General features: G+C 38.9%; 1 protein-coding gene across 1 annotated transcript; it reads left to right on the forward strand.

Moving 5' to 3' along the window:
* The first annotated feature begins 1130 nt into the window (after positions 1–1130).
* On the forward strand, positions 1131–3240 carry cryba1a (crystallin, beta A1a). The gene is made up of 5 exons (XM_078243913.1): positions 1131–1169; positions 1336–1454; positions 1656–1797; positions 2057–2199; positions 3093–3240. The coding sequence occupies exons 1-5, from the start codon at positions 1131–1133 to the stop codon at positions 3238–3240; spliced, it is 591 nt and encodes a 196-aa protein (XP_078100039.1).
* The last annotated feature ends 7649 nt before the right edge of the window (positions 3241–10889 follow it).

Consider the following 10889-nt stretch of genomic DNA (forward strand, 5'->3'; position numbering starts at 1 on the left):
GCATGTGTGTATATAGGAGTGAGTGAAAAGGTGAAAGGACCAGAGATGTGCGGTCAGTTGACGTGGACATGGCGTGCAGATCAGAGACGGAGCTCAGCACAGTGTGGAAAGAACTCAGTAAGTACATTACTAAAATACAAAGCAGCTTGTATAATTAGAAAACATCTTTCATTTCATTTTCTGGATCCAGAATTGGAATACAAGTACCAACAAAGTTTAAATGATCTGTTTGTAGTCTGAAATTTCTGTTATTTGCTTTACACTTGAACACTAAATGTGTTTTTCCTTTTACACCAGAGTCACTGGCAAGATTATCCACATGAGTGACAATCTGTTTCCTGGACCAGGCTGTGCCAGGACTTGGTCTGGCCCGCTGGTCATGGACCATTTGGAACTTGCACTTATCTGCACTGGGCACAGTGCCCTCCATCCAGTCCCACTGCAGCAAGCTAAAGCCCAGCAGCTCAGTGTTGAACAATGACTGGAACAGCAATGTGCTGACTCCTTCCCCGACCCACAGGCCCATCTGCTTTTCAGCACCAGCATGTATAAATAGGTCCATATACTCTGGGGTGTGGACATCGTTTTTGTGGAGCCCCCTGTGAGCACTGCACTGCTATTCTTTGGGGCCGGTCAGGTAAGCCCTCCATCTCAATCCATTCATCCTATAGACCATTGTCACTTTACATTTATGTGTCTTTTGTCTTTGTTGTTTCTGCTGAGCCACATAAATGTATAGACTGAGGTCAGACATGCACATGCATACACATACTGACCATGCATTGGGAGAACAAACAGCATTGTGCCAACATCAACAGCTGCATCATCAAGTGTGAGCATGCAGTCAGCTTCAAGAAGGGTTTCGTACCCAAACAGATGACATGCAATTGTTGAGACGTTCTTTTTTATAGGTCAAGATTCTATCTACTGTATGAAACATGCTAACACAAAGAATACTAATATACCGCTGAGGCAATTGATAATAAACATTAGTTTAAAAACACACGTTATAGTCCGCGTGTTAGAGGTGACAGGTTGTGTTTGAACTGTGTGATGTTTTCCTTAATAAGCCTTTAATATTGACATGCTCTCTACACTAAAGGTAAATCAGCATTCAGACACACAGTAGCATGGCTCTGAATAACCCCACCCCACTGGGACCATGGAAGGTGAGTGTGATGTCTTTGCCATGGATGATTAACAAAAGCTGATTACATTCTTTTTGATTTCATGCCTGGCCTGATGATGTCAATGATGTTTGTGTGTGTCTGTACACACATCAGTGTGTGCGTGTGGCATGTGCATACTACATGTATGCATTTGTGTCCTCTCCAGATCACAGTTTATGACCAGGAGAACTTCCAGGGGAAGCGTCTGGAGTTTACCTCAGCCTGCCAGAACATCATGGAGTGTGGCGTTGACAACATCCGCTCCCTGAAGGTGGAGTGTGGAGCGTAAGTCAAACAAAAAGCTCTGCAGAATATTTCACACATGAGGAAACTATCTACATTAAACAGATCTACCTGTCAATACATTTATATTCAGCAACAATTGAAATGCAAAGCAGATCTAATATCTGATAATCAGTCTGTTTTACAAGTGTCCTAATGGTCCTGCATGTTGTGTACATGTGTCTGTCTGCTTGCTGGAGACAGCTGGGCAGGATATGAACACTCCAGTTTCTGTGGACAGCAGTTTGTGTTGGAGAGAGGAGAGTATCCTCACTGGGAGTCATGGAGCGGCAGCAACGCCTACCACATTGAGAGGATGATGTCCTTCCGCCCCATCTGCTCTGCTGTGAGTTTCTTACCCACTCCAAAGGCGCCTGTTTCCCCTATATCTGACTTCTCACGTGTCGCCAGTTAAAAAGCACTACATTTTCACTCTTGGTTTCTTGTGTGACAAGCCTACAGAGTGACTTATGTCAGCTGCTGGTTGCAGCTAAACATAGACTATAGTGCAGTGCGATCGTATGCACTATAAGAATTTGCACTTCCCACACAAATTAGATGTATATGGTAAATAACTTTTTTTTTCTTGCATCATGTGCACAAAGATCCACAAGGAGTCCAAGATGGTGTTGTTTGAGATGGAGAACTTCATGGGACGCCAGTGGGAGATAAACGATGACTACCCCTCTCTGCAGGCCATGGGCTGGGGCAACAACGAGATTGGATCTATGCAAATTCAGAGCGGCTCGTAAGTCTCAACCTCTGCACTCAGATGGAACGCTCTTTACAGGCTTCCGACGTGTGAATGCTAGCATCAACCAGCATGCTACATTTAAAACTCACAATATAAGGGATCAGAATAGCAGTAATATCAGTAGAGCATCAATCAAAGGATAGTGTCATTGTTTACATATTCATGAATATGTTGCATTGGATCAAGAGACTTTGTACACTTTGTTTTGCTGTTACACTAACAAACTGCAGACACAGACAGACAACTTAACTACCACCTGCTCCCATTCCTTAGGGGGAAATTATGTCTTTCATTACTTATTGCAACTTGATTATGTCACTTTATTTGTAATTGTTAGTGTCTCAACAAGTGTCAAATATATTATTTTACAATTCAAGGGGGGTCCCATATTTCTGTATGGTGTATACTGTATATAGTATGTATAATATAGCAGTATAGTGCCTAGCATTTTTTTCAGGGTTTATTGAATGTTGTACATGCTCATAATATATTATATTTTATTTATTAGATTTATTAGACTCTAGCCTTTTAGTAGTTTTTGTACGTACCTATTACAGTGTAACCTTTAAGGAAAAATATGATTGACAGTCGCTCCCATTTCAGTCTTATCTACTTGACTAATCTGATTGCAATCAACTCCAACATACGTAGGTAGTTGCATGTTTTGTCAAAATGCATCCATTTATGACTACCCTAACCTGATATTGTCTCTCTATATTGTCTTTGATATTTTACTTACTTTGAATGGAGTACGCGGCATGCTCACAATGATAGTTATGATAGTTAAAAGAAGCCTACAGTATTCAACTTCTGCCTTCTTCTCACATAGTTTTGAAGTGTAGTTATTTTAAATCATTAATCACTGCTTTCCTTTGCTCTTCATCCAGCTGGGTGTGCTACCAGTTTCCAGGTTACCGTGGTTACCAGTACATCATGGAGTGTGATCGTCATGGCGGCGAGTACAAACATTACAGAGAGTGGGGCTCCCATGCTCAGTCCTTCCAGGTGCAGTCGCTGCGTCGAATCCAGCAATGAGACCCGCTGCCTCCTCTCCCAACCTCTCACTCTTTACCTCCTCCAGCTCCTCTTCCTCCTCCCCCCTTCACCCAGTCATTCCAAGCTTTAGCCAGCTCTGTCGCACTTTGGTGAAGGCTGACACTTTGCTGGTGCTTCACAATCGATGTTTACCGCACTTTTAGTTTGTTCTGTTGCCAAATGAAAATAAAGAGAAATGATGGAAAGAATTAAGGGAAAAAAAAACAGTCACAAGAGAAGCCCCTGACTGATGCCCCACTGAGAAAAGAAAGAAGAAATGAAAGGCCTCAGGGTGGAGATGTCACTTAGAGTCATTGCTTCTCATATTTGTGGGTAGATATGGTGCTACCAGTGATCAATAAAGAAGTGGCAACATAAAATAAACAAAAATACAAGAGTCTGCTGCTAACCTCCATGTGACCAGTTGTGATTTATTTCCAATCTTTGCTTTTGGAAAGTTTTATGTTGCAGTACAAAAGGGCTAAAAAGGGGCTCACAAGTCCACATGAAGCTTGCTCTAAAGCTGAGCAGTGGAATTTTTATATTGCCTGGTGTAGCAACATTAGGAAGTCTTAAAATATGCAGTTTGAGATATGAAAATAATGCACACATAAACATGACCAAAATGTAGTCAGTGCTACTAGTTAATTATCATGTGCAACAGTTTTTTGTGAGAACATCATCCTCTGGCATTGTTCATACTTACATCAGCAAAAAGCATACATTTTTAAAAATGCAAACAAGTTTGATTTATTGTGTTTGGCTGGTTGCTCTACCTATACACACAATAAGAACCATTGCATACTGATAATAGTTACAGTTTTTTACAGTCGCTAGGATACATTTCTCAATACTTAGGTCACTTTTTCAAAACTTTTAACACAGTTCTATTAACCAACTTTCAGCTCAGCACAGCAGTTCATTTCACATTCAAAATGCACTAAAACTACCAAATCACTTCATACATGTCTCAAATCAACTCCTTCTCCCATAACACTAGCAAAGGTTGACAGCCAACAAACACACTTTGTCACCCACAAAACAATGACCTAAAATACACTAACAACAGGTATCATTATACAATGTTTTCTTATGTAAAACAAGGACACCTCTCTACTGTTTAGAATTCACTGCAATATATGCTACTGGAATGAATCAGACATGATGCAGTATGCTTCAATATATTGTATGTCTTTTATTTGCCCTGAGTAATTCCAAAATACAATAATTTCTACACACCAGCCACTGATACAGATACAATAAGAATGCTAATCTACTCGGTCTTCTGCATTTGGCCACAGGTTCTCATCCACATCTTATAACATCTAGGGCAATACACCTAGGAAAGAATCTTCTGGCATGCCTGATCCATCCCTGGCAATCTTGTGCTGATATGTTTAGCATTCATTGCTTCCAGGAGGGACATTTGATTATGTGGATGGTGGTCGTAAACCTTCCACCTCCATGAGGAAAAAAATTCCTCTATGGGGTTGAGGAATGGAGAGTAAGGTGGGAGGAAAAGTGACACCATTCTGGGATGGGCTGCAAACCACTGCACGGGAGTGGTGAAATGCCACATTGTCCCATACAATTATACATGTTGGCTGATTTCTTCTCTCTGCATCCCTTTCCTCAACTAGCACAACCCTTTCATAGAGATCATGCAGGAATGCAAGGAGACGCTCAGTGTTGTATGGCCCAATTAGTGTTTTTTGTAACAGCAGTCCATCAGTGGATATTGCTGCGCACATTGTGATGTTGACACCCCTCTGGCCCGGGACATCCACTGTGGCTCTCTTCCCAATCACATTCCTTCTTCGTCGCCGTGTTTTGGCCAAGTTAAAACTCGCCTCATCCACAAAGATGAAAATGTGAAAATGTTTGCCTGTCTTCAATCTCCATGACTCGCAACATAAGAGTTAGGCTATTGCAGTAGTATACATTACCTAAAATGTATGTCTTTGTGTGTGTTTGGTTTTGTTCAAAAACAGTTCTGTATTTTACAGTATTGTGATCTTACCTGGACATATTGGTTCCTGAGTTGCCTGACATGTTCAGAGTTCTTCTCAAAAGGCACAGTATACAACTGCTTCATCCTGACCTGATGTTTTTCAGGACTCTAGAAATAGTTGTTATGCTTACACTATGAATATTTTCAAAAGTAACGTTGTCTGCCAAGACTCTGTCGCGAATCTCAGTGAGTTTTATGCCGTTGTTTCTGATGACCATATCAACAATGGCAGTTTCTTGCACATCAGTGAACATCCTACGTCTCCCACCTGTGTGAGGTAGCTGTTGAGTCCTAAGCAGAAAAGCCAAAGCAATTACACACAAGTTGGTTTGCAGGCTTTGCTCTATTTACTTCTGTAATGTGCAGCTCAGTCAGATGCCATGCAGAATACAAGTTACCTGTTGGTTTGCCGGAAAACTCTAACAATAGATGCCACTGTTGAGCGTTGCATTGAGAGACCATGATTGATTACATGATCAATTACAGTAGTTCTAATCTCATCTGAGACTACAGCTCTTCTCCTCGCCCCCCCCCCAGCCACTCTTCTTCCTCTTTCAGCCACTTCTTCATCTCTGGCTGGGTCCATGTTTACGTCACAATACAAAACTATTCTGAGGTTGTCTCCTTTTGTAATGATATTACAAGAGTAATGCCTGTGTAGGTGTTCAGCCATAATGAGAATCAGCTGTGGTTGGTCCAATTGTCCAATTGTTTTCACAGCATTTAATTTTTCGATTCAAAATATATTTCATTACAATATTACTGTAGAAAAGTAGCAAATTGCTGTCTTATTCAGTTTTTTATTATGTTATTGTTTTGAACTTAAGTTTAACAGTTTTGAAAACAGTATGTTAGCATGTGCAAATTGGCCTGTAGGTACATAGAGTTTGGCGGTTGTTGAAGTGAGAAAAGAATGAATGTCATTTGAAAGATGTAGTCATTGAATGCATTTTGTGCCAAAGCAATAATAAATGATCCACAGTTTAGCCCACATATACTTCTGTTGTGATCACTGTGTGAAGAGTTTTGAAAAAGTGACCCAAGTATTGAGAAATGCGTCCTAGCAACTGTAAAAAACTGTAATAGCATAACAGCATTGATAAGAAATTTATTTTCCCTTAGAGCCTTAATGTTTTCTTTAGGGAAAGAGCAGTTAGACAATTTTGACTCAATAATCTTTAAATTGGACCTTTTTCACAGGGACGTCGTTAGGCCTATTTTAGGGGGGCTGAAGCTACCCCAACATGTTCCTAAGCCCCCCTAAATAATAATAAGAACAACAATAACAATTCGATTTATCCTCATTCATATTTAGACGCAACAAATTATATATATAAAAGTGAATAGCTACAAAAAAATAGCCAAAAAGTCGGAAGTTAGACAAAAGTAGAAAGAGTCGTTGTGCTATCAAGATGATGCACCGCACCGTCTCGTTGCATTGGTGTGAACTGGCAGCTTTCAGAGCGTTGCGAGTAACTGGAGGATTCATCTCGTCTCGTCGCTACACTTTGGTCTGAACTCGCAATGCACCCTCCCCCCCACACATACACACACCAATACACGTTAATGGTGAAAGATAGATTGATTACACGTAGTGATACAGAGTGAAATTGTAAGGCTTGTAAGAATTGTAATTGTACATGGTTATTTTGAGACATTTCCCTTTGTTTGTGCCCTTCGTTTACACGCAAACGGAGAATTCGCCTCTGAAAACGAGTCTTTCTAAAAACTCCGGCCAGAGTGGATATTTTCTAGATCTTCGTTTGCACGTTTGCATGTAAACTGAGACAAACAGAGGTTTAGGCAGCCGAGAGAGAGAAAGAGGAAGTGATTCGTTGCTGTTGTTGCTATTTTTGGGATTCTGATTGGCTAACGTGGGCTTGAGCTTCGTGGTACACTGCCACCTACAGGTTGGTCATGCTCTTTATGGCATTAACGGCATATATACACGGGTACATGTAAACGAACACTTTTCTGAAAACTGACAGCTGTGCACAATGTTATTTTTTTTAAACGGAGAGGTTGAAATGTCCGTTTATGAAAATAGCCGCCCACGTGTAAACGTAGCATAAGTTGTTTTTAATTACCTGCTTACCTTTAGCTATGTTTTCCTGAGGTAAAGGAAAGGGGATATTTTGGTTTGCTATGGAAAACTAAAGTCTAGCTAGAGTGAAACGAGCGAAATACAAGAAATGGTTAACTTAGCAAGCTAATCACAACTCTTTATTCATTGCCAATAATATAACCTATCTCTATAGTAGGCATATTCTAAAACAATATCAATCCCCATACAATGTTGTTGTCACTGAAAACCAATGTTGGGAACATTACTTTAAAAAAGTAATTAGTTATAGTTACTCACTACTTGTTCCAAAAAGTGAGTTAGTAACTTAATTACTCTATAATAAAAGTAATTCGTTACCAGGAAAAGTAGCCTAACTATTTACTTTACTGTTAAAAACAAAAGTTGCTATATGTCAAAGAATTTGGATTTTTTTTTTAGCAGTTTTTTTGTTGTGAAGCAGAAAGATCTAGCTTTTGTTGCTTGTGGATGGCGAGCTATCCTCGTGGTGGAGGTATCGGTGTTTTTGGCCACTAGCTTTGTAGATGCGTGTGTCGTTGTGAGATGCTTCATTAAATTAGAGTTGCTTACAACGGATGTCGACAAAGTCTTTGCTCCTGGACATAATGTACACATTACATGCACGTTCTTGCCTTTGACCACAATGAATTTGAAGTAGCGCTTATATCTCCACCTTGAAAATGCCAACTTTTCATCGGATTGCTCCTGACTCGCCATCTCTGCTGCTTCATCGAATCTCTGTTTAGCTGTTGTGTGTGTGGCGCGTATGCTGGCATGGGTGTAAAAACACTGGCTCTGATTGGCTACCATGAAACATGACTCTGCCTTAGCCAATCATAATCGCTTACCTCGTTATTAACCCACCTCCTCACTAGCTGTGAGCCAGGGGTGCGTTCGGATTACACAGTTTATTCAATCAATGCATAGTAACGCACCGCATTTAACGTCCAGTAACGTTAACGGCGTTGCAACGACGGGAAAAGTAATTAGTTAGATTACCCCGTTACTGAAAAAATAACGTCGTTACCTAACGCCGTTCTTTTAAATGCTGTTATTCCAAACACTGCTGAAAACTAAATGTCATAGGGTCCCTGTTAATGCTATTACCGTTGTATCCTTCAATTCATTGAGCAGATGGATATTGGAAGATATTTCAGCAGGAGATTGGCAGGGCAGTTGATTCTGAGGTAGCCGGCATGATTGAGGTCAGTAGTGGTCTATAGGTCTAAGGATTGTTTTGTTTTCTTCTAAAAATAAGCAATTTAACTTTCTGCATTCATTGGCTGTGATAAATTAAATAAATATATAGATGTTGCCTAAATGTAGACTAGGCTAAAGATGAGCACATGCCCACAGATATGTGAAAATAAAATGAAAGCAATCCTACATACAGTACAGTATATACAGTAATCATTACTCCAAATCTTTTATTCCTTCCGCCATCAGGTTATTGTATTTAGACAGTAGCCACTTTTAATAGGATCCCTATTAATATATTACATGATAAAGTATGCAGTGATGCCTATTTTTTTCTTTTTCTTGTACTGCTATTTGTCATATTTGTTTAACTTACGAATGTATTAGCTGTCTGGCCTCTGTTTGTCTGTTTTTGGACATTTTGGATGTTGTTTAATGTGACTAATTTGCATTTCGAAGTCATGAAATTAGCATCAGGGTTTTGTTTTATCTTAAAGGATAAGACAGAAGGAACAGAGTAGAAATGGAAGAAGAGGATATGTCTGTCACTGTTAACATATTGGTTTCTTGACTGATTGTTGACATAAGTGTAGCTCTAATACAGTAACAAAAGATGTGAATGCAAAGATTTTGCAAACGCAAGTTACAAATACCCTGGGGGCTAAGCCCCCCCCTGTCCTTCAATCCTAGTGACATCCCTGGCTTAACATATTCAAAAACTCACCAAAATTGGCAGTTGCATCAATCCTGGTGAAAATTTACGTATTTCAAGTCTTTCGGGAATAGGCGCACAAAAATGACTCGCTAGCGCCCTCTACAAAGTTAAAAAAATTGAGCCGCTGCAGTACGTTTATCGTAGACTCACAAAACTTGATACACATATGTAGCATGTCAAGACGTACAAAAAAGCCAATACCTAAATAAGAAATCTGGGGTAAGAAAGGATATGGAGTATCTGCAAGGATTGAAGTTAGAATACGATCAACTGCTGCTAGAAAAAGCTAATAATGTTAGGTATAATGTAAATAAATTAAGATACATATTATCAAATAAGACAGGTAAGCAGTTATCCTCTTTGGAAAAGAAGATGTCCAAAAGAGAGAATATCATACCAAAAGATCAAATCAATATTCGACTGAAATTGAAGGTCAAACAGATGAACAAAAGAATTTTTTAAAATCAGTTGACATCAAAAAATTATCAGAGCAACAGAAAATTACATTGGCCATAGAGATTTCCTTGATGGAAATCAAAAAGGCAATTGAAAGCTTCCCAAAAGGCAAAGCTCCAGGTATGGATGGGTTACCAACAGAATTTTATTCAACATTCTGGTCCCAAATTAAGCTTCTCTTTTTTGAAGTTATAAAACAAGCTGCTACAAATGAAATCCTGCCACCCTCAATGTATAAGATTATTATTAATGTAATCCCTAAACCAGGTAAACAATGCAATAAACCCTCGGATTTCAGACCAATAAGTCTAATAAATTATGATAATAAAATAATTACAAAAGTTATAAATAACAGAATTACTGAAATACTTCCATTAATCATTCATTTTAACCAAACAGGATTTATTAAAGAAAGACAGTTAAAAACCAATGTTAGAACCTGTATATCCCTTACACAATTTGCGAAAAAAGAAAAACTAGATGTGACACTGATGGCGGTGGATGCTGAAAAAGCATTTGACCGTTTAGAGTGGAGTTACCTGTATGAGGTTTTAGTTGCATATAATTTCCCAAATGAAATAATAAAAATGACCAAAACTGTCCCCTGTAGCATATGTCTATTCAAATGGTATTCTATCAGAAGCAATTCAGATAACTATGGGCACAAGGCAGGGATGTCCATTGTCCCCATCACTCTTTGTATTGGCTGTAGAGCTGATGGCTCAGAAAATTCGCCAATCAGACATGATAGATGGTATTAATGTTGGAAGAGAATGTTATAAACTTAGTTTGTATGCGGATGATATGATGTTGTATTTGACTAACAGGGACAAATCTATTCCATATTTAATGAAAATTATTGAGCAGTACTCAAAAATATCTGGCTACAAAATGAATATAGAAAAGACTGAACTTCTTTCAACAACAGAACTTTTGCCTATAGATCACAACTTATTAGAATATAACTTTAAATGGCAAAAGGAAAGGATTAAATATTTAGGGTGATATATTAGTTTAGATAAAGCAAAACTATATAAAGATAATGTTTCACCATTAGTTAAGGAGCTTAAGTCTAGTCTAGATAAATGGACAGACCTGCCTATTAATTTAATTGGTAGAATTAATTTGCTTAAAATGATATGGCTTCCTAAACTCTTGTTCATCTCAGACAATACCAGTGATCCCCC

The sequence above is a fragment of the Sander vitreus genome, chromosome 3, assembly GCF_031162955.1.
Source record: "Sander vitreus isolate 19-12246 chromosome 3, sanVit1, whole genome shotgun sequence".
Classification (NCBI taxonomy): Eukaryota; Metazoa; Chordata; class Actinopteri; order Perciformes; family Percidae; genus Sander; species Sander vitreus.

Coding starts and splice junctions, on each gene's coding strand:
- cryba1a (XM_078243913.1), top strand. CDS start 1,131: ATGGCTCTGAATAACCCCACCCCACTGGGACCATGGAAG. Junction 1,798..2,056: donor TCCGCCCCATCTGCTCTGCT/GTGAGTTTCTTA, acceptor ATGTGCACAAAG/ATCCACAAGGAGTCCAAGAT. Junction 2,200..3,092: donor ATGCAAATTCAGAGCGGCTC/GTAAGTCTCAAC, acceptor CTCTTCATCCAG/CTGGGTGTGCTACCAGTTTC.